Genomic DNA, 24565 nt, shown 5'->3' on the forward strand with positions numbered 1-24565 from the left:
TGCATAAGCGGGGTTCCGCCATTTTTAAATCCCCGCTCGTTCGAACCCTGTGCCGCGCGGCTACACGCGGCACGAACTAGGTAGTTCGAACTAGGCTTCCTAGTTTGAACTACCGTTACTCCTCGTGGAATGAGGGCACAGGGTTCGAACGAGCGGGGATTTAAAAATGGCGTAGCCCCGCTTATGCAAATGAAGCCCGGGAAATTCAAATCCTGGGCTTCATTTGCAAGTGCGGTATGCCTACATTACCCTCCTAGTTCGAACTAGGAGGGTAGTGTAGACATACCCTAAGCTCTTCATTAGCCTCATTAAAGACTGAAGCAAAGTATTTGTTTAAATATTGGGCCATTCCTAGATTATCCTTAACCTCCACTCCATCCTTAGTAATTAGCGGTCCTACTTCTTCTTTTTTGTTTTTTTTTCCTATTTATATGGCTATAAAACCTTTTACTATTGGTTTTAATTCCCTTTGCAAGGTCCAACTCTACCTGACTTTTAGCCTGTCTCACTTTGTCCCTACATGCTCTAACATCAATAAGGTACCTTTCTTTACTGATTCCTCCCATTTTCCACTCCTTATATGCTTTCTGCTTTTTCTTAATCACCTCTCCAACTTGGTCTAACACACCTGCCTATAAATTTTTTCCCTTTTCTAGGGATACAGGCTTCTGACAGCTTCTGCAACTTTAACTTAAAATAATTCCAGGCCTCCTCCACTTTAAGATCCATAATTTCTTTAGTCCAATCAACTTCCCTAACTAATTTCCTTAATTTACTAAAGTTAGCCCTTTTGAAATCAAAAACCCTAGTCTCAGATTTAGTTTTGTTTATCCTTCCATTTAATTTGAACTGAATTAGCTCATGATCACTCGAGCCAAGGTTGTCTCCTACAACCATTTCATCTATGAGGTCCTCGCTACTCACCAAAACCAAATCTAAAATAGCATCCCCCCTTGTTGGTTCAGCAACTACTTGATGAAGGAATTCATCAGCTATCACATCTAGGAAAATCTGAGTCCTATTATTATTACTAGCACTTGTTCTCCAGTCTATATCTGGAAAGTTGAAATCTCCCATGATTACGCAGTTTCCATGAGTATTTACTTCATTAAAAACATTAAAGAGGTCTCTATCCATATCCAAATTGGATCCTGGTGGTCTATAACACACCCCAAGCACTATCCCGGGGAGGATCTGATAGTTTTCTTCCCCAATGTGATTTTTGCCCAAACAGACTGTCTTCTCCATTCCATCACTTTTTATTTCTTTACAATCTACCTCATCTTTAATAAACAATGCGACTCCACAACCTTTACCCTTATTTCTGTCTTTCCTAAACAGCACATACCCTTCAATACCTGTACTCCAGTCATGCCTAGTATTCCACCATGTTTCTGTTATTCCTATAATATCTGGTTTCACTTCCTGGACCAATAGCTCTAGTTCCTCCTTTTTGTTACCTAGGCTCCTTGCATTGGTGTACAAACATCTTAATTTTTGCTGTTTGGCCTCATTCACATTTTTTTGTTTTGTTAGTCTTTAAAGTACTACCAGACTATTTTTTAAGTTTTTTGTGTTATACACTAACTTGGATGCATCTGACATAGTGGGTCTCTGCCCACGAAAGCTTATGCTCCAATAAATCTGTTAGTCTATAAGGTGCCACAAGACTCCTCGCTGCTTTTGACAAAACTAAGTGATTGGGTAACAAAATGGCAAATGAAATTTAATGTTGATAAATATAAAGTAATGCACATAGGAAAAAATAATCCCAAATATACGTAAAATATGATGGAGACTAATTTAGCTATAAGTACTCAAGAGAGGATGTAGGGAGCTCTGGGTAGAGGTAGTACCTTTGTTCTCTTTAGCTGCACTCAATTTTTGAGTGGACAGAAGCACTGGTCCTCATCCATCTCCTAAATCTCTCACATCTGGCTCCTAGTGCCACACCCCGGTAAACCACTTCAGCTGGCGGGCTAAACGACGTGAGGGGGTGATGTTTACACTGCATCACTGGGCGAATGAACTCCCACGATGGAGTCACCAGCCAGGGCGGAAGGGTCTCATTAGGACCCAACAGCTAAGTGTTCGGGACCAAGACGCGCCACTTCGTTATTGTGGATTGTGGCTGTGGCCTACCAGCTATGGTTTGAAATAGCAGGGAAGGTGGATCTCTTCAGCCCTGGAAGGCCATCTGCCTAGGAGAAGGAAACTCTGATGTAAAACCTACGGCCCAAGGACCTTGCTGTCACCGTCCCAGCTTGCTAGGCCATGGCAGCTGAACCCCGGGTTTAAAGGGTGGAGCCAGTTCCGCGCACACTGTACTCCACTTGAAAGCTCCTTTGTGCAGGCAAGAAGGAAATACCCACGTCAACTTCCCCCAGTCTCACTAAGTCCTGTAGCGATGGGAAAGAGGTGAACTCAGCAGGTGTAAGATGACACTGGCAGCCGCAGTCTCAATCCTGCATGCAGGCGGCTCAGGTGCTAGTGGTCGTCTGATGATGACCTGGAGACGACATCATCATTCGGCAGCACCCTGAGCAACCAAGCAGCCTTTTTTAGGGACAGCACTGCTTGCTCCACACGGAGAGGGGCCTAGAAAAGGTGGCCTAAACAAAGCTCGTCTCCTTTTCCCCCAGTTGGCTTACCGCGGTCAACGGGCATCTCCATATGCAGTCGAAATATATCAAAGAATCAACGGCACATCCCACTCACCTTGAAAGGTGGGAAAGGACTTAAACTCGCCTGCTAGAACATCAGAACCATGTTAGACTCAGCCGACAGCACTCGACCTGAGCGACGATCCACTTCAATTGCACATGAACTCACTAGGCTGGATGTTGACCTCGCCGCACTCAGCGAAATCCGCTTTTCAGAAGAAGGCAGTCTAAGAGAGCATGGCGCAGGTTACACCCTCTACTGGTCAGGCAAACCAGTGACAGAGAGACGTCTTTCAGGTGTCGGCTTCATGATCAGGGACTCCATCGCTATAAAGCTTGCAAGCCTGCCAACCGGCCACTCTGACCGCATCATCTCAATTCGTCTACCACTTCGTGACCAGCAACACACCACACTGTTTAGTGTGTATGCTCCAACTCTCCAGGCTGAAAAAGACAAGTTTTATTCCAACCTACGCAGCCTTCTGCAGGATGTTACAGCTGATGACAAGATTGTCATCCTGGGTGACTTCAACGCCAGAGTGGGCAGAGACTCAGAAACCTGGAAAGGTGTACTTGGAAGGCATGGTGTGGGCAGCTGCAACGGTAATGGATGCTTGTTACTTGAACTCTGCATGGAACAGCAGCTTTCCATTACCAACACTATCTTCCAGCAGAAAGACAGTCTGAAGACAACCTGGATGCACCCTCGGTCAAAACACTGGCATCTCATAGACTACATCCTAGTGCACCAGCGTGATCTAAAAGATGTCTTTCACACCACGGTAATGCCCAGTGCCGAGTGTCACACAGACCATTGCCTTGTCTGCTGCAAACTCAGCTTCCACTTTGAGCCCAAACCAAGGAAAGGTGGCGCCCCAAGGAAGAAGCTCAAAGTCTGCAGCTTTCAGTCTGCCGCGCTCAAGGCAGTTTTCCAGGAGAGCCTACGATCCAGGCTAGAGGAACCGATCTGCTTAGCAGACTCGCCTCCAGCTCCAGAAGTGCTGTGGGATCATATCAAAACCGTTGTTCTGCAAACATCTGAAGATATCCTCGGATTCTCCACGAAGAAGAACAGGGATTGGTTCGATGAGAACAACTTAGAAGTCCAAGAACTGCTGTCAAAGAAGAGGTCAGCACACCAGGCCCATCTAGCCCAACCATCCTGCCCGCACAAAAAAAACAGCCTTCCGCCTGGAATGCAGCACTTTCCAGCGCAAGCTTTGAGAGATTCAGAACGAGTGGTGGACCAACCTTGCAGTAATAACTCAGTTTTGCGCTGATACTGGCGACTACAGGAGATTCTACGAAGCTCTCAAAGCAGTATATGGCCCTTCGAACCAAATCCTGAGCCCCTTGCGGACTGCAGACGGGAAAGAACTGCTCACCGAAAAGGACTCTATCCTGAACCGCTGGTCTGAGCACTTTTACACCCTCTTCAATGCTAGCCGCTCAGTCCAGGAACCAGCGATTGACCGCATCCCACAACAACCAGTGAAAACTGAACTGGATGTGGCACCAACATTACAAGAGACTGAGGAAGCCATTGAACAGCTGAAGAGTGGTAAAGCTGCAGGAGTTGATGGCATCCCTCCTGAGGTATGGAAGAACGGAGGCCCAGCACTGTATACCAAACTCCATGAATTCTTCGTCTGCTGCTGGGAGAAGGGTAAACTCCCTCATGACCTCAAGGATGCAGTCATCATCACCCTGTACAAGAACAAAGGGGTAAAGTCAGACTGTTCCAATTATTGCGGCATAACACTTCTGTCCGTCGCTGGCAAAATCCTCGCAAGAGTACTGCTGAATAGACTGGTACCCGCGATAGCAGAAGATCACCTCTCAGAGACACAGTATGGCTTCAGAGCCAACCGGGGAACCACAGACATGGTGTTTGTCCTGAGGCAGATCCAGGAGAAGTGCCGGGAGCAAAACAAAGCGTTGTACATCACCTTTGTGGACCTGACAAAAGCGTTTGACACCGTGAGCAGGCAGGGACTTTGGAAAATCCTGGAAAAACTAGGCTGCCCACTGAAGTTCCTCACCATGATCATCCAGCTTCATGAAGACCAGCTTGGACAAGTCAGACATAGCAGCGACCTCTTGCAGCCTTTCCCTATTGCAAACGGCGTGAAACAGGGCTGTGTTCTTGCTCCCACACTGTTCACCATTTTGTTCAGCATGATGCTCCAGCAGGTCACAGAGGACCTTGATGACGCTGATGGCATATATATCCGCTTTCGTCTCGATGGGAGCGTGTTCAACCTGAGGCGTTTGCAGGCCCACACAAAGACCATGGAGAAACTGATCAGGGAACTGTTGTTTTCTGACGATGCTGCCCTCCTTGCTCACACAGAGGCAGCTATGCAGTGAATTACGTCTTGTTTCGCAAAAACTGCTCAGATCTTCAGTCTTGAAGTCAGCTTGAAGAAGACTGAAGTTCTTCATCAGCCCGCACCCCACGAGGAGCACCATCCACCAAGCGTCTTCATCGAACAAACAGAACTGAAAGTTGTCCACCAGTTCAGCTACTTGGGGTGCGTGATCTCGTCTGACGCCAAGATCGACAAAGAAGTCGATAACAGGCTGGCCAAGGCAAACAGTGCATTCGGCAGACTATACAAACGAGTCTGGAACAACAGCAACCTCAAAAGAGAACGAAGGTCAGCATCTACAAAGCTGTTGTGCTGACCACTCTCTTGTATGGTGCTGAATCCTGGGTCATGTACCGTCGTCACCTGAGTCTCCTCGAGCGTTTCCATCAGCGCTGCCTCCGCACAATCCTCAATATTAATTGGAGTGACTTCGTCGCCAACACCGAAGTCCTCGAGTTAGCGGAGGTCACCAGCATCGAGGCCATGGTCGTCAAGATACAGCTTCGCTGGGCAGGGCACATCACCAGGATGAAGAACCACTGCCTACCCAAGATCGTGCTGTATGGGGAACTGTCCTCTGGCTACCGCGACATAGGGGCACCACGAAGATACCCGCAGGGCCTGTATGGAGGACAAAAGGAGAAGGAAGAAGAACTGTGACCCCTCAGCACCTATCCCGGATCAGACCTATATTTGCAGCCATTGTGGCAGGACCTGCCTGTCCCGCATAGGCCTCGTCAGCCACCAGCGTGCCTGCAGAAGACGTGGATTTCCTTCCTAGATCTTCGTTCATGAAGCCAAGCCATGACACTCAAGAGAGAGATCTTGTCATTGTGGATAGTTCTCTGAAAACATCTAATCAGTGTGCATGCAGCAGCAGTCAAAAAAAAAAACAACAACAGAATGTTAGGAATCATTAAAAAAGGAGAGAGAAAAAACAGGGAATATGTTGTTGCATCTACATCTTGAATATTATGTACGTCCACATCTTGAATATTATGTACATTTGTAGTTGCCTCATCTCAAAAAAGATATATTGGCATCGGAAAAGGTTTGGAAAAGGGCAGCGAATATGATTAGGGGTTTGGAATGGATCCCATATGAAGAGAAATTAAAAAGACTGGGACTTTTCAGTTTAGAAAAGATGAGACTAAGGGGAGGAGGATCTGATATGGTCTATAAAATCATGACTGGTGTAGAAAAGTGAATAAGGAAAAGTTATTCATTTGTTCCCATAACATAAGAACTAGGGGGTCACAAAACAAAATTAATAGGTAGCAGGTCTAAAATAAATAAAAGGAAGTTTTTTCTTCACACAGCGCATGGTCAGCTTATGGAACTCCTTGCCAGAGGAGGGTGTGAAGACAAGGATTTTAACAGGGCTCAAAAAAGAAGTAGATTCATTCATGGAGGTTAGGTCCATCAATGGCCGTTAGCCAGGACTGATAGGAATGGTGTCCCTAGCATCTATCAGAGTCTGGGAATGGATGACAGGAGAAGGATCACTTGAGGATTCCCTGTTCTGTGCACTCTCTCTGGGGCATCTGGCATTGGCTACTGTCAGAAGACAGAATTCTGGGGTACATGGACCTTTGGTCTGACCCAGAATGGCCGATCTTCTGCTTCTGGGGCTGTAAGTCAACATATCACATCCACATTGGGGAATCTGCCTCAGACTAATTTCTAGGCTTCCCTGTAGTGTATATATGCTATTTCAAAATAGTTATTTTGGGAGTTATTATTTTGAAATAAGTTATTTTGAAATAATTTCCGAGTGTGGATAAACCCTTATTGACTTCAATGAGGCCGGATTTTCATCAGCCTCAAGGGAAGGGAGTGGATTTTGATTTTGTTTGTAACTCAATGATTTTCATTAAAAATCACTCTTTCAGACAGAAAATCCCCTGCATGACAGTTGGAATTTTAGGGCTTCAGGACTATATCACAAGCAACAAACTACATAACTAGCGTGAACTTTTCAAGGTCAATAAAACCAATCTGAAATATTTTTAAGTATTTTTTTATTTTAAAGAGAGGTACACTTTGTGCCTACAGAAATGTAATGAAAGGAATCAGTACATTCAGGGTATGTCTACACTGCAAACTTATTTTGGAAAAAGTTCTTCTGGATGATATCTTCCTGCATAGTTTATTTTGAAATAGAGCATCCACACTATAGGGAAGATTCAAAATTAGTCTGAGGCAGGCTCCCTATTGTGGATGTGCTATCTTGATTTGGATCCCCAGGAGGCACTGGGGAGGAATAACTTAGATTGGCCCTAGTGAAGACCTATTTTGACAAAGCAGCAGTGGATCATCCACACAAACCTTCATCAAAAGAGCTTTTTCAGAAGAGGCATTATTCTTCATGGAATTAGGTTTACCAACACTGGAAAATGCCCTCCTTTATTTTGATTTTCTTTCAAAATAACACAATTGCTGTGTGGATTGTTTTTCTGGAATAACAGCCATTATTCTGGAATAATGGTGCAGTTTAGATGCACCCTCAGAAACTCCTTAAGAGAATGAAGGCTTTTATTTTTTCTGGGGAAAAAATACCCTGATCATATTTGGGATGCCATTGAACCAAGTCTGGATGCATGCAAACAAACCAGGTTTCAATCCAGCAAAGTACTCCAACACATATTTAATTCTGAATGGGAAAAATTTAAATGTTAAGCACCTGTGTAAATGCTTTGCTCGATTTAGGCTCAACAGAATGAGTGCCTATAAAATCTTAGTTTATCCATGGTAGAAAACTACATTTCCCCATCATCAAAATGTAGACATTTAATTTACTGAACAGAATATACTCATAATTACCAAATAGCCCTAAACATAAATTTAAGGAATATATGAAGAATTACATTAGAAAGGTATTTAAAAAGTAACTGAAAGAACTGTGAATACACTTTGCTTTCTTCTTCCTCCTCTGAAAGGCTCATATTTAGGAAGCTAAGTAAAAATCACAGCATGTTTTTGTAGACATATCAAAGAATTAAAGAATGGAAATATTTTAGCCATGGTAGATATATTAAGTGATGGGAGAAAATATATGCATAGATATAACTATAGCGAGTAGATGTAACTAAAATTCTGCCCAAGAAAGCTCTCAGACAAAGGAAACATGAAGAAAGAATAACTGAGAATGCATCACATGAATTCTCACCAGGCAATGAGCACAAGCTGAAAGTTGATGAAATCTGACACTGAACCAAAATTGAATTTTTATTTAGAGCAAACTCAGAGCTTTTTCTAAAGAGGCATGGGAAAGATATACTCTGCAAAGGAGTCAGTTGTTATCTAAAGTTCCTGCTCAATAAGTTATTTTGAGTAGGACACAGCTGCTGTCTTGATATTAAGGGAATTCTGTTAAATCCACGCTTCAATCCTTTTTATTGGAAGAAAATATTCTCAATGGACTTCTATTTCTCCTTTTTCATTGCAGACTCTTTCATTGAAAACAAACTTTTTTTAAGACAGGGAAGTAAAAAGTGGTTTTACAAGTATCTGAAAAAAAAACAACCATAGGGCGATTGTTTGAATACTCCTGTGTTTCCTTCTGCAACAAAAAGTCCCCATTAACCTGCCTATTCAAGGAAAGAAAAGTCAATCTTCCGATGAACATGTAGCACTATCATGAAGTTAATGGAGTTGACCCACACATTTAAGGGCAAAATCTACAGTCCCCACTTTTTAAATTATATATGCATGTAGTACCTCATAATTGTATACCTAATCAAGATACATTCTACAAACAGACCAAGTTGGTTGCTATTTAAAGGAAAGTCATTCTAACACTTTCTTGGCTTAATTAGAATGTTATTTTGGAAATGGAAAGATACAAAAAGAAATAAGATTTTCTTTCATTAAACTTACTTATCTATAACATTAACCATTCTGAAAATCATTAAATTCTTAAATAAAACATGAATTACATTTAAAATACGCTATTCTCATTTTCATTTTAACTCAATAACATTTTCAGAGACTTCTTAAATAATCAGCCTTTGAATTAACCATCCATGAAGACAGGTCTTTGGCTTATTTTTGGCAGTGTTAACCTAATTTAAACTTAAGCAGCACAAATCAAGGCATGATTAGCTGCTGAAAGTATAATTATTCACAGTAAAATATATAGCTTGCTGTTGCATATTGCATATTTTGACTTCTGTAATGACAGCTGAAGAGGCACATTCCATAGAGACTGTTTTGTTTTTACTTGAATGTACTTTTGCTAATTGGAAAATGCTGCATAGGATTGCTCATAGATTGTTAGACTGAATTTTTCATCTACAGGTCATCAGTCAAATCCAGATCTGCAGTGAGAGTTATTACCATTTGAAGCCTCCATAAAGTACTATACAAAATGAGTTAATTTAGATACAAGCACACAAAGGTTTCTATCAAAAGTGTTCATCTTCTCAGTGAATGAGTGGATGTGGAGATTAGACTACTGTTTACATAGTGCCACATGCACACAATACTTTACAAACATACACAAAAAATGAACACAGAAAAATGGATGAAACTGGGAACTCAATTATTTGCAAAGATAATTGCTGACTGGTGATGTCAACTCTAATTGCGATCCACAGTGAGAGATCTTCTGGTGTTAACCATGTCATTCAACTTTCAGGAGCTATGAAAATTTACATCAGCAGTGGTCATGGATCTACACAGTTAAAAATCTAATTGTGATAAATAAAATGGAGAGCAATAGAAACAGAATATGCAGAAGGGACATTACATATTTGAAGATTAACATTGCAAAAAATTTCTAGAGAGTCGCCTTAAAGAAGGAAGATAGGGAGGTTGCTTGACAAAGCTGCATCAGGGTCCTGCCAATAACAAAGGATGACATGAAGAAAGATATGAGGTTGAAAGTGGAAGAAGACAGGGGGAGTGGATAGATGAAAGGAGTGGGAGGAAAGAGAAGGAGGGTCCAAGAAATAAAAGGTGAAAATGCTGAACTGGAACAGAAGATCTGAAAGAGAGGATAAAATGAGAAGTTTGAATTAGACACAGCAGAAGGATTAGTCTCCCCCAATAACAATGATCACTTCAGCATTGAGGTACATTGGTTTGTAGCAATTACCTGATCAAGGAATATATAGAAGACTTCACTTTCCATGGTCATCATGCTGGCACCCTGACCAGCATTAAATTGAAAATTCTCTTTTAAAAGAAAAGAATCAGTGAGGGAAAAAATGCTATAAATAAATTTATAAATTACTTGCCTGAAACCCAAGAAGTTTTTCACTGGGCTTAATATGTCTCTGAAATTCACATTCTACAGGTTGTATCACTTTGATTCCATCTTCATAAAAAACATAGAACATATTGCCAATTCCCAGACCTTAGGAACACAAACACATCCAAATGAAAAAATTAGACCATTAGAAATTGAATTCCTCCTCAATTCCGCCCTCACCATATCACTATACAATATCACTGATGTGAGATCAGTTTATTCATATGCATGATGTTAATAAAGCTAATCCGATACATCTTCAATTGGTTAGTTAAAACAAACATGAAAAAGCTGTGATATTATTCAGGGTTTCACATTTTCCCCTGAAGTTGACTTAATTAACACAGACCTAGAAATATATACCATTTTAACAGCTTCATTAATTAAAATGATTGTGTGGTTTTTTTGCATTGGTTCAAATGAAAATAAATTCCATTAATTTTTTCACTTTTCCTTTTCTATAATACATTAATGAAACTTCCTGACTTTTAGTAATTCATTATTATATACCACAATTCTTTCAGTACTCTGAAGAAGATAACCTCTGTTATATTTTATTGGAAAGTCATGGTGGAAGAAGAGGGGACCCACTTCAATGCTAATTTAATGTAGGTCTGGATGGCACCATGAGAAGTCTTCCAGTCCAGCACTCTGTTCTGAGGCAAGACCAGGTATAGGACAGGACTATTCCTGGCAAACGTATGTCTAACTTGTCCTTAAAAATCTCCAATAACAGGGATTCAGCAATCTTCCTTGAAAGCTTATTCTAGTGCTTAATTATTTTTACAGTTAGTAAGTTTTTCCTGATATCTGACCTAAATGTGCCCTGATGCATATTTTTGTTTGACCTTCAGTGAAATGGAGAACAACTCATCATCCCCATCTTTATAAATATATAAGAAGGCCGTTATTAAGTCTCTCCTCTCCTCTAGTCTTCTTTCCTCAAGGCTAACTGCTCATTTTTACCTTCTCCTAAGCCTTTTTTTTCCATTCTGCTCCATAAACTAAAATCTCTCCAATTTCTCTACATCTTTTCTAAACTTTGGCACTCAGAACTGAACACACGACTCCAGATGAGGCTTCACCAGTGCCACGTAAAACCCATGTGTATTAAAAACAACACCCAATCCCTCCTGAATTATAGTCACATTTTTCACAATTGCTTCACACAGCTGTCTTATATTCAAGTTGTAATCCACGGTGACCCCTGGATCTTTTTCAGTAGTACTACTGCCTACACAGTTATTCCCTGTTCTGTAGTACTTGTCTTAATTGAACTTCATTTTGTTTATTTCAGACCATGTCTTTAATTTGTCTAGATAACTTAGATTTCTATTCCTATCTTCCAAAACACTTCCAGCTTCTCCCAACTCGTCATCCCACACATTTTATAAGCTCTCTATTCCTTTGTCCAAGTCATTAATAAAAGTATGGAATTGTATTGGACCCTGAACACACCCATATGGGACCATGTGGACTGGATACATTCTCTCAGTTTGATGTGAAGTATCAGAGGGGTAGCCATGTTAGTATGAATCTGAAAAGGCAGCGAGGAGTCCTGTGGCACCTTTGCATGCATCTGACAAAGTGGGTCTTTGCCCACGAAAGCTTATGCTCCTACACTTCAGTTTGAAGGTGAACCACTGATAACTACTTCTTAAGTTTGGCCTTTCAACCAGTTGTTTATCCACCATATATTAATGTCAAGTAGACCACATTTTCCTAGGTTTTTTATGAAAATGTCATGTGGGATTGAGGCAAAAGCTTTAAACTAATCGTCTATTGCTCTCTCCTCTCCACTAAGACATTAATCCCATCAAAAAAGACCATTAATTAGGTCTGCCATGATTTGGGCTTGACTAATGCACTCTGGCTATTTCATATAATCCTATGTAACTACACTGTAGGAGGTTACAACATGATTGTTTAATAATTAGCTCCACTATCTTTCCAGGTATCAGAGATAGACCAATAAGCTTATACTTTCCCATATCCTGTTTATTTCCCTGTTTAAACATAGGAACAATGCTTGCCCCTCTCCAGTTGTCAGGGACCATACCATATAATTGCTGCAAGTTCAAGATGTATCTATGCTGACCAATAACTACAAACATGAGAACCTGCATTAATCTGTCAGCACACAACGCAATTAAGGCAGAGTATAACGTAAAGATCAGGCTTAAAGGAAAAGGAAAGGATGCGGGAGTGTTGCAACAGAATGGGAAGGGAGCAGTCAAAATTTCACTTCATCCTGGTGTTGCCATTATTGGGTTTCTGCTCGCACCTTCCTGCCAACCTAACACTTCTTAAAGGCACAGAGACTGTAAACAATAGGAGACAATGAGTATGTATTTGGGTACAGCAATGTCACTATACCTTTTCAGTCCACAAATAGCACTCCTAATGCTCTATAAGAGTCAGTGGGACATATTTACCCTGTGTTCACCAGTCCACATAGTGGCACATTATTTATTATTAATAACTATTATTATAGAAGAATTCAAATGTGGTTGATACTCTCTAATCATAGAAGATGACAGAGGATCTGTCTTTAAAAACTTACACTAAGCTTATACTCAGCAGTCAAATAGGGACAGCAATATGCTCAGTTCTGTAGAAGACAAGAAATGAGAGAACTTCTTTGCTAAAGTTGCAAAGAATGCTAAGAGGGTGATTAGTCCCAGCCAACTGAAAAAAGAACCCTAACATATGACTATTATTATGGTCTTGAAAAAGTCACTTGAACTCTTGTTGCTAGATTCCCAATTGGCATACACTGGCTCCACATAGATCAATGGACAGACTGAGTTTATGCTAGACCCTATCAAATAGGGGTGTTGAAAGAACTAGTTAATATCTTTAAAGCACTTCGGCAATATAAAGAATTATGTACTAAGAACTATTTTGTAATTAGGCCATTTCCAAAACAAATATTATATTTTGAACTTTGGTTTCTATGGAATAGAAAATTCAGTCACAAAAATGTTTTTGAGAGCCATCCTTCAACATCTATGGTGGCAAAAGAGCATGGTAGCACAGAGCAAACTGTGTGAGAATCTAAGCTACCAAAAATATTTCATAGAAAGTAACTAAAAAAACCCTTTACATTTATGAAAATATTTGAAAATTTCCCTGTAACTTTAATTGAATATATGGCTACTAGGGGTTAAGAATAAAGGTTCAAACTAACACTTGAGCATCAACATTTTCCCTTGTGCCTAGATATTGCTACGGTTTGTCATATCAAAGCAGTGAACTCAGAACCTGAAAAATACCTAAAAGTAAGCTTCAGAAGACAATAATGTTCTAAAGTAAATACTTTATATTTTCATACTATAATATGTATCCCTCAGAGTAGGTTCCAAAAGGTCATGAAATTTCACCCCAGAGTCACAATGTTATAGCAAGAAGCTGCTTTGTTTCATTAACTAATTAACCAAACAGAATTCTCTATTATTCTGGGAGCTGCACAAGATGATACTCTTGACAAATGAGTCACACCATGTGGCCAAAATTCTAACTACAGACAAGCTGAATGGCTGAAAGATTTATAACATCAACAGGACAATTTAAGGGCAAAGCAACTTGGATTTTCAGTTTTAACTCTGAGTTTCCTTATTCCTACACATTTAAGCCTTAGCATTACACAAATGTAAGTTAAATACAAACAATAAAAATAAGTTGTTGTAAATTATTAATTTGATTCAAATAATGAAAAACAGTTGACAATGACATGCTTATATAAAGGGATTAAAATAACATGATATTTTACAAAAAAAGTTCCAAAAATGAAAAGAAGTACCAACAAGAAATGGAATAAGCACAAATGAAAAAATATCATACTACAGAAAAAATAATGTATTAGTACCTTCCTCTCGCCACAATATGTTTGCAACTGCAGCATGTAAGAAAGAACAGAAGAGACAAATGAACAACAAAAAAAACCATGAAATGGTAAATCAGTCCCTGAAATAATTAAGATGCTACATTTTCTGGGGCATAAACTAAAGAATTTATGTATATATAAAATAACAGTGATTTGAATAATTGAACAAAAGATTCAAATGCAACTATTGTACTTCAAAATGGGAAAAGCTATGACTTATACAAGTTTTTGTTGATGTTATAAGATGTTTTTCACAATCAATGTTTCTAGTCTTTTAATGCAGCGTGTGTTTAATATTCCATTACTAACAACAAATCTCAAGTTTGTGTTCTTAGAAATATTAATACGATTATAGCTGAAGCCAATTTGAATCCAATGTTTATAGTGCAAATAGTGAATTTTGAAGAACTAATTCTTTGAGAAAAAAGTGCTGATACACACTTAATAATGTATTTATAAGAGGCACTTAAAATCATCCTTACTTTTATACTGTCAAAACATGAATCCTGATTCTGCAAAGTGAATGGTATGTTTGCCATTGATGTCAAGAGAAGTAAGAAAGGGCATAACTTATTTCAAAATAATAACTCCCCAAATAACTATTTTGAAATAGCATGCCCACACTACAGGGAAGCCTCAAAATTAGTCCTAGGCAGACTCCTTTAATGTGGACTCCCTACCTTGACTTAGAGCCCCAAGAAGAACCAGGGAGTAATTATTTTAATGACTGTGGGGAGTAGTTACACTGTATTTCAAAATAGCAACAATGGAGTATATACACAACTGCTATTTTGAAATAACTATTTTGAAATAAGCAGTATTCCTTGTGGAAAGCAGTTATTATTTTGAAATAATAGGCCTGTTATTTCAAAATAATGAGCCTGGTAAGGTGGATGTTCCACTTGTAATTTTGAAATAACTCCGTAGTGTAGACCAGGACAAAGAGACAATAACTTTGTGGGGCAAACATTCATGAATTGAGAGTTACATTTACATGGCATCATTAGCCATATTTGAAATTCTTCCTTTAAGTGATTTTACACTTGGATGGATCCATATTAATTATACAAACACTGGTACCCCTTCTTCCTGATGGAACGGAATATATCTAACATAATTGTATACATTCTAAATAGTTAAAACTCTGCCTTCAGTGGAAGAAACTGATTAAACACACAAAAATCCTTGAAAAATAATTGTCCTCACAAATAAATACAAATTTAAAAAAAAATGGGACAGAAAAATCAGAAATCAAAAGGGCTTGTAAGCTTGTGGAAAATGCCATTAGACTTCTAAGTTCACCATTCAGAGGCTCCAGAAAATATGGCTATTGGGTTTTCCATATTATGTTATTGTCTCCTCATTTTATTTCACAAACTGCCTCGCTTAGTAGTAATGACTTGTGGTATGACCTTAGCCATAGTACTTAAACACTCCATTTCCCCATCCTCACCGGAGAATAACATTTGTCCTAATTCAGCACTTTCAGGTGTATGGATGAAGTTTTTTATGTAAGTGTGAATTACTGCTAGCAATATTGCAGTGTAGCCTTATTGAATTTTGGAATCAAAGCTTCCCACTTCTATATGAGCACATCGGAGATGTATACATTATTAACATATCACTGTAGGTATGTATATAAACTTTACTAGGTTTAAATGTTCTTAATTTTTCTGTCTTTGTTAAATGCCCCTGGAGTGCACAGCAACTTCAAACTTTCAACACTGTATTATCTTCAATATGTGACCTATTAATGTGCTATACACTTCAAATACTAATTATGGTCCTGATTCTTCCACCTTTTATTCGCACTATGACCTTTCTGTAAAAGGGGGCAAATCCTCTTAATTGGTTTAAACTATAAATCAAGCCAAAGTAGAGTCAAGACAATTATACATATTCCCTCAATAATTATTTTTTATATTTGTTTTTTTTTTATCCGAGGTTGGCTGCTTATTTCAAAAAGAGATTGAATTCAGGGGAGATATGACAATTTACACCAGCTCACGATCTGTTCCCACGTATCCTGCTGCTTTCACTGGGACTATGTGCAGAGTGAATTACTATCCAGCAACTGGGAGAAGGGCAGAACCAGGCTCTATGTTTACAGCTCAAAATGAGCTTGGCTTGCAGTGTGATATTAGATTGCCAACCATGAACACAGTAGTTAATGTGCCTCTGTTAGAATAAGGTACAATATTTTTTACTTGGCTACTCATGTGGAAGCTATTTGGCTGTTCTGCTAAATGATATTTCTTTTGTCCTTGTATAAAACAGTTTAACAGTTTGCTGCAGATCTAGTCCTTTTGCTATAAAGCTGCATTAATGTAAGGAGGGAATATTAGCTTGATGTCTTATTGACTGATTCTCTTTGTGAAATAAGAAACCAACTTGACACCATGAGAGCAAATAGAAAAAAAATGGTGATGGTATAAAATATATTTTTAAAATTGTATTACTGCAGATAATGGAGAGAAAAAGGTTGGTTTGGGGGTGTTTTTTTTCTACTTAAAGAATATTTTCAGTGAGATAAACATAGTTCTGCTGCCCAGGAAGGTGAGGACTGGTGTACGTCCCTAAAGAAAAGGAGTACAGGTTGAACCTCTAAAATTCTGGACTCTGATCCAGCAACATCCATGGTCTGGCAGGACCATGGATATTGCCAGACCAGATATCCCTGGTTGGTCAGGTTCAGAAGAGCATCCCAGGATGGGCTAGCAGTGGGGAGTGCATCCCCAGCCAGGGTTAGAGGCTCAGGGCCAGCAGTCAGGGGCACAGCTGCGGCTGAGGTTGTTGAGGTGAGGAGCACAGCCCCACCTGACACTGGTGCTGTGGGAAACACAGCCTTGGTCAAGGCTAATGAGATGGGAGTGGGTGGGGTGAACACAGCACAGTTGGCAGTCAGGAATGCAATCCTGGCTAGCACTGGTGGCAGAGAGCACATCCCTAGCCAGGGCTGGAGTCAGTGGGGCTGGCACAGTATGGCTTGCAGCCCCGAGCAGGGCTGGCATAGTAAGGAACTGGAGGCAGTGGCAAGAAGCGCAGTCCCAGCCAGGAGCAGAGCCTACATATGGGTATGGAGCCTTGACCTCCCCTTGTCCAGCAAACTCCACAGTTTGGGACCACTCAGGTCCCAAGGGTGATAGACAAGGGAGGTTTGACCCATACAATCAATAAAGCATTGTCCTTCTCTTAACTCCTTAAAAGTTCCTCTCCTCTAACAACCTACAATGGAGCTTCATCAGGTGAAGGAGATGCAAGCATGAAGGTGAGCAGGCAGAAGAGACAAAATAAGGAAAAACACTCTGGCTACATCTACATTGTGCTTTCTTCTGCAAGAACATATGCAAAGGAGGTGCAGCAATGACTATCATTACACCTCATTTGCATTCTTAATGAACCGCCATTTTGCGCAAAGGGCTTTTGCACAAGAAAGAGCAGTCTACACTGTGCAAAATGGCAGCTCATTAAGTATTAATCACCATGCCTCATTTGCATATGTTCTTGTGCAAGAAAGCACAATGTAGGCGTAGCCTCTACATTTCATTTACCCCAGTAACTCAATCTTTCCAAGAAAAAAAATACATATTAGTTAACACCCAAACATTTAACAATCCCTTTGTACATTTGAAGGGGAGTAGGGCACAAAAAGGGTTCCAGAGAGGAACACTGATGAGCAGGGTTTTCTTGAAGATACACCAGGATTTTATGGGTGGAGATTATTATGCATGAACATTCAGAATCTGCAACATTTGTGGGCTCAATTTGCCTATGTTATGTTATGCAGCATTTCTCTGCACGACTGAAAAACTGTCTCTCTAGAGCAAATTGGAGGATTTTTTTAAAATTAGTTTTCCTCTCCAAAGATGTTCTTAAGGAAGGACAGCATGTGATTCAAATGTATTCAAGGCCTCCTGCGCTGAGCTCTAACTCCTGCATTTGAACAATAAATTTTAGGGAAGCGCAACATGGGGGAGGGAAAATTAAAACCATTTCCCCAATGATTTCTACTACTGGTAAGGACATGACATTAACAAATGCACAGCAAGTAAGACATTCTGTACAGAATATAAAGAATCTAGTTAATGCAAACTGACACACATGGTCTCTATATTTGTTAAAACAGGACAAAAATGAATAAAGGAAAAATATCTCAGCTTTAGAAAAACTGATTTGCTAGTTTGAAAATAACCTTAAGCCTGATAAACTGTAGTAGGAAGAAGATTTAACATTGCTTTTTTAAAGGTGCATTGTGATATTAAATGCAGATTTCATACATTTTAAGAGTGGATCATTATCAGCATCTAATCTGACCTCTCGGATAGCACAGGACAAAGAATCTGACCCAATAATTTATGCATTAAATCCACAACTTATATCTGAGCTATAGCATATTTTTAAGATATTCCTGATATGAGGATTCCAATTATGGAGGATCCTCCACATCTGCATTACAGATGGAAGACACTACAAGGAACATGTTCTTCAGTTTAATGAAAACTAATCATTGATCCAGACCCCAACACACAACTCTTGCATTTTTATTGGGCTCAAGATAGCACATTGCATGATTATCATAAATATTCGTGGATGAAAATTCTTCCCATATGTTAAAATGGAAAGTTTCCATTTTCCAGGCATGTATTTTTTGTGACAGGAAATGCAGTGTTTAATGCATTAAAATGACTTATTAAACAGTTATGTAACACCAACAGACCCCAATCATCTGCAGGCAAAATCAGATCTGGGATAGCTGGAACTTAGAGCATGACCTCTATAACTTCAGGAAAGATAAGACTTAGATAAGGCTTTAGAGCAGATTCATTATTCTCTCATTATGTGGGCTCAGTGCCAGTAGATGGGACAGTACACCACACCCAGAAGGTGTGTAGGGTACAGTTACATAAATAATAATACTGATCAACATCCAGAATTTTGGATAAGAAGTGTTCTTAACATAATCAGAATGCAGTGTAAATCAGTTTGCAGTGTTTCCAAAGATGTTTATATGCAGGCAGAGAAACTCTGAATGGCTAGCAAAACTTACACAATCAGCTTTTACAAAAGATGACATAAGTAAATAAAATATGATGCAAGTATAAATTATAAATTTATTTCTGTGCTTTTGTCATGAGCACCATTTTCCCAACACATATTCTGGCAATATATTTCTACACTGCATTTTGAAAACCTTTTTTTCAATAATTCAGCCTTTTATTAATCTTCCATCTTTAGTGGTCACTTCTCTCTCTCTCTCTCTCTCTCTCTCTCTCTCTCTCTCTATCTGGAAGGCAGCTGTACAGTTACCTATATATAGATCATTAGCATCTTGCAGATTGTCCAAGATTAATCTTCTTATAAAATGCAACTGCGTGTACCCTTTGTACAAGAAAAACAAAATGCTACTTACTCCTGGGAGAGAGTGCTAGAACATTGTTCCAAAGATGAAGTTTCCTGCTATATTGTGCTAGCACCAAGCTATTGCCATTATTTTCACTCTGTCATAAGACCTCCTTAAGACAACCAAAACACAATCTTCAAATGATGTGCCACATTCTCAAAGAGGCACCCTCTGGTGGTCCCTCCACACAAGTCACTCCTACTGTGCTGAATAGTGATAGAAATGTAGCCGTGTTTGTCTGAGGTAGCTGTGCTGGTAGGTTTCTATCTTGATACAATCCAGAGTAGTGGTGCTGTGGCTTGCTGGCCAACGTACCCCTCAGTCCTACAACTATGTAGGGAATCAGGAAAACACACTCAGTTCAAAACAGGGTCATCCAACATACCATTGGTGGGTCCCATCTTTCCATTTAGGACTAGTTTCTCAAACAGTCTGTTCTGCCAATTCCCTTTCCCCTTCCTTCCATCACTCCATTGGATCTGGTTGACCCTATTAAGGAGAGCAGATCTGCCTACCATGTGAACTCTCTTTCAAGGCTGAACCCAGGCTTATCTGCTATTTAGACGGGCTTATCCTCCTTCTTCATCAACAGTGAATTAGGCTAGTTCACCTCTGCTCTACTTTTTTCATGTTTAAGATTGGCTATAGGTCATATGGGGGTTAGTTCAAATTAAGATACACAACTACGTTAATTGTGTAGCTTAAGTCGAGGTATCTTAACTCAAATTTTGGCAACATCCACACTGTGGGAAGTCAAAGGGAGCACACTCTTCATTTGACTTCCCTTATTCTTTGTAGAAGGAGGACTACTGGCATTGATGGGAATTAGTGTGTCTTCACTAGATCTACTAATTCGAACCTTAGAAGATGGACTGCAGCTGCTTTGATCTTATTTGTAGTGTAAACATGGCCATGGATTCTCAGTTTTTTCCCAATGCTTTAAATAATCAGTGGAGACCTTGACAGCTTCCTTAAATCTCTCCCTAACAGTTGGGAATTTTTTGACTCATCATATGAGATTATATTAATTTATATTGAATTCACAGAGGATAGAAATAAAGTGTGGGATACTCCTTGTTGGTTTTCATGTTACTTTAAATTCAATTCAATTATTCTACAGTTAAATTAACAACTTTCTTTGGCAATATAACTGGATCTTCATATTGCCAAATATCAATAATCAACACTATATTTCCAGTTAAAACACAAGATGAGGCCACTGAGAATCTGAAAAGTCACTTGTTTTGTATTAAAAATGATGTTTCATTTTTTCCATAGAACAGTTTTATGTCTTGATGCACATTCTTCAATGGCTATCATTTTAAAATGACTGATGACTTTTAAGATCTATTACCCTCACTAAAATACTATCATTTTTCTGTACCTATAGTATACAGCTTATACTTAAATAAGCACCACCACCCCCTTTTTGTATTTCAAATTGCAGACTAAACAAAACATTTTCAAAGCCATTTATGTTGTTCTGATTTGAATGTAGTCTAAGTTAAAATTAACTGAAATATTAACTTTAGAAAAGTTTGCAGAATGACTATACTGGCTGAACACTTTGATTTAAAAAACCCATAGAAGGAAAAAAGAAAATCTTAATCATAAAGATACCAAATTCTCTTCTCAGTTTCTATACATATCTTGTAAGAAATTAATTGTTCAACATTGCAATTTATTATATTAAATTAACATAATTTCACACTGGACACCTGGCAAGTGGAGAAAAAATGATGATCTTTCCTAACACCTTATGATATTAAACTCAAAATCTGATTTCTAGATCTCTGACTCCCCAAAGTAACTTTCCAATGTTTTCATTAGTTGTGATCATCATTACTTCATACCACATGAATTTCAATTTAAATGTTGCATTGAAAACCATCAGGTTTCATTTGGTTTTCTGCTCACCATTGAAACCCACAGAATTTTCAATGTTTCTAAATGAATCCAATCGGAGTTTTTGCTTCGTCATGAAACCAGAAACCAAGCAAAATTTTTTACATGTGTTTGTGGGGGGAGGGGGGGGGCGGGGGAGGGGGGACGTGTGTGTTATCTTTAGCTAGTGTAACCAAATATAAGAAAGATATCATTTCAATGCATATTATGACACATAATCTTGCTGTCAAGAGATTAAATATTTCACTCCTTTTAGTGAACCTGGCTTTTCAGAAGCAGAGTAGGTCTGGTGCTCATCATTGATATTAGTCAGCTATACACTGCTCTCTTTTACTTTCTATAAAGTGCTATTAGTTGCTCCACATGGCTTGTGTTGCAGAGCAGGTCCTTTTGACCATGTCCTCGCACGCGCATTGCCCATTCTGCCACACAAAGGACCCTCACAGAAAATGTAGGCCACTGACACACTCTGAAAAAGCATAACTTGTAAGCGCACAATGAAGCTTTCTGTGAACAGAATTTAACCTTGCAGGCATCTAAGAACAGGGAGGTGAGCATGAAAAGATAGAGCACAGCTGCAAGAGATAAATAAGACTCTCTTGACCGGTCCTTGAAGGTAGGGAGGTAGGCAAAGGGAGATTAGACGCAACTGCCATGCACACTGACCATGCCCACACCCGGCACTGTTCACGGGGCCATCAGGCAGGCATCATGAAAAATCCTATAGGGCAATATTGCACATTACCTCATTACCAGCCTATCAGGCCCGGCCAGGGAACAAATCCTAATAAGGTACCGGATATCAGGTTATGTTATAAAAGACCCTCGACCCCTTCATTCAGAGAGGTTCCGTGTGTTGAGGGCACATATCCTTTTTGCCCGGCTGAAGGACTGATCACCCTGAGGCTGCCTCCCCACCCTTCGAGTCAAAGATAGGGGTGCATGAGTTCTGAGCATGCTCCGAGTTCGAGTGTGTCTTTATGCTGTTATCGTTGCTGGATTTGTAAGTATTGCTTAAATATATTAGTTATTGGTTTAGTTAATATTTGAATCGTGTTAATTTCATTGTGTAATTCTGTAGAGTGTAACTGAGCTCTATTAACCACACTGTGTAAATTGTATAATCTTGTGTTGTGTAGTGGTGTTGTATTTAGGCCAAGTATAAGTGTTAGAAATAGAAACCCAGAAATTGTTAAGTTGTAAAGGTAGATTAATGACTAACTCCACCAGCTGCCCTAAAATAACCATAGAGGGGCTAGCTGTGGACAGAGTTTTTTATTATCATTATATTGTCTTTGTTTTTGTATTTTTTGCTTGCATGCTGCGCTGCCTTAAGCGAATTAGAGATAGTGGTTTAATATAATCGAATTATAATCACAAAGTTTGTAATCAGTTAAATGCAGTTTGGTTCAGTTTTCCCTCCTGTAAAAGCATTAGGCAATTGCATGTTTTAAAATTCATTTAAAAGTCACTTGATTTTTGATAAAAGAATCATTCTGTTTAATAAAAAATCATTTGTTTCACCATTATCCAGTAGTTTTCACTGGGTAGTCGGCTTTAACCCCTGGGGGCTCCCATCACATCACCGAACCAAGTTGCGACAGCTTCTAGTTTATGGTTATAAGTTACACATTAAATAGAATATTTATAATTTTGTTAAGAGCCTTAGTCACTGCAATGCAACACTAAAACAGCAATGACTGCAGAGACTGTGGCTAAGACTAGCCTTTTCTGCCTATTTTCTTCTGAAAAATATGAATAGTTCTCCTTATGTCAATGAGTAGTCCTGTGGCACCTTAGGGTATGTCTAGACTACATGCCTCTGGTGATAGAGGTATGTAAATTAGACTACCCGACATAGTCAATGAAGTGGGGATTTAAATATCTGCCACGTCATTAAAATAAAAATGGCCACTGTGCTGTGCTGGCTCAGCTGATCATCGGCACAGCGCGGCAGTCAAAATGCGGATCGGTCAACAGGGAATGCCTTTGTTGACTGCTCCTGTAAAGCTCATTTCAGCACAGTGGCCATTTTTATTTTAATGAAGCGGGGGATATTTAAATCCCCGCTTCATTGACTATGCCGGGTAGTCTAATTTACATGCCTCTGTAGGCAGAGGCATGTAGTCTAGACATACCCTTGGAGACTAACAAAAATATGTAGTATCATAAGCTTTTGTGGGCAAAACTCACTTTAACAGAAGATGAGCTCTCCCTTATGTCATGAATCAGGAATCCTGGTTTCTGTTCATAATTCTGTCACAGACTTTCTGTGGGAGACTAGGTAAGTTTCTTATTCTGTGGTACACATTTTCCATAATACTTTCTTAAATTATGTGTTTCAGAATTTCTTCATTACCATTTAGTTTCCCTTTATTACAAGTTTGAGTACATTTAATGATATCAGATCCTAATTTAGATTATCTGGCTCATTATCTACCAATGTCATGTTCAAATACAATTCTTCATCCATGGTGAAACTCTTAACAACATGAATGAAATGTTCATGTATGGACTCAGAGCAATGTACAGTTCTAAAAATTCATTTCTAGGTAAGTGTCAGGCCTGTCTCCATAGTACTGTATAAATGAGTGCAGACAGCATTAGTGAATTGTGGGAAGAGAGGTGCAACCCACTTTTACTGCAGTTATTGGTATGATGTAATTATTGAGAAATTATTTCACTTTTGGGGAGATATAGTCTTTGCTTGATTTATATGGTGATAAATCTCATCGGCAACAGCTGTACATACAAATGCATGCATCAAGATGAGATTATATTCCTAATGGTATTGCTTGTTCTTGTACTTTTAAAGCAGTCATGTCTTGCAGCCCGATCATTTTTTTAGCGGCCCACAACTACACTTTTACAAAAGATCTAAGTGCATCCCACCATCTGCTTGGTACATGTGCCCCAGCACCTGCTGTGAGCATCCCAGTGCCTGGACGGAAAAGCATGTGGCAGAGGTGGTTCCAGGACACAGGCATTAGGTTACAGCGGGGGAGGGAGGTATGTGAGAGGGAGGGTTTGAGAGTGCGTTCATATATGTCCACAAGAAACTATAGTGGACAGTTATTCCCGGAT

At 39.4% G+C, this 24565-nt stretch overlaps 1 protein-coding gene and 1 long non-coding RNA gene across 3 annotated transcripts in view; one reads left to right on the forward strand and one right to left on the reverse strand.

Annotated features, from left to right (window-relative positions):
• The window catches only part of FSTL5 (follistatin like 5), a 560578-nt gene that overhangs the window by 71869 nt on the left and 464144 nt on the right, over positions 1–24565 (reverse strand). The window contains exons 11-12 of one of the 2 annotated variants that reach the window (XM_006121877.4): positions 14158–14184; positions 10276–10394 (exon numbers count right to left, since the gene is read on the reverse strand). In XM_006121877.4, coding sequence (XP_006121939.3) covers positions 10276–10394; positions 14158–14184 — 146 coding nt within the window. The remainder of the gene's footprint in view (positions 1–10275; positions 10395–14157; positions 14185–24565) is intronic. The other variant, XM_006121878.4, reaches the window with a different exon arrangement.
• LOC142829617 (uncharacterized) overlaps positions 21665–24565 on the forward strand; it is a 62346-nt gene continuing 59445 nt past the window's right edge. The window contains exon 1 of the long non-coding RNA XR_012904201.1: positions 21665–22484. This is a non-coding gene — a long non-coding RNA (uncharacterized LOC142829617). The remainder of the gene's footprint in view (positions 22485–24565) is intronic.

Source organism: Pelodiscus sinensis, chromosome 5 (assembly GCF_049634645.1).
Source record: "Pelodiscus sinensis isolate JC-2024 chromosome 5, ASM4963464v1, whole genome shotgun sequence".
In the NCBI taxonomy this organism is placed as follows: domain Eukaryota; kingdom Metazoa; phylum Chordata; order Testudines; family Trionychidae; genus Pelodiscus; species Pelodiscus sinensis.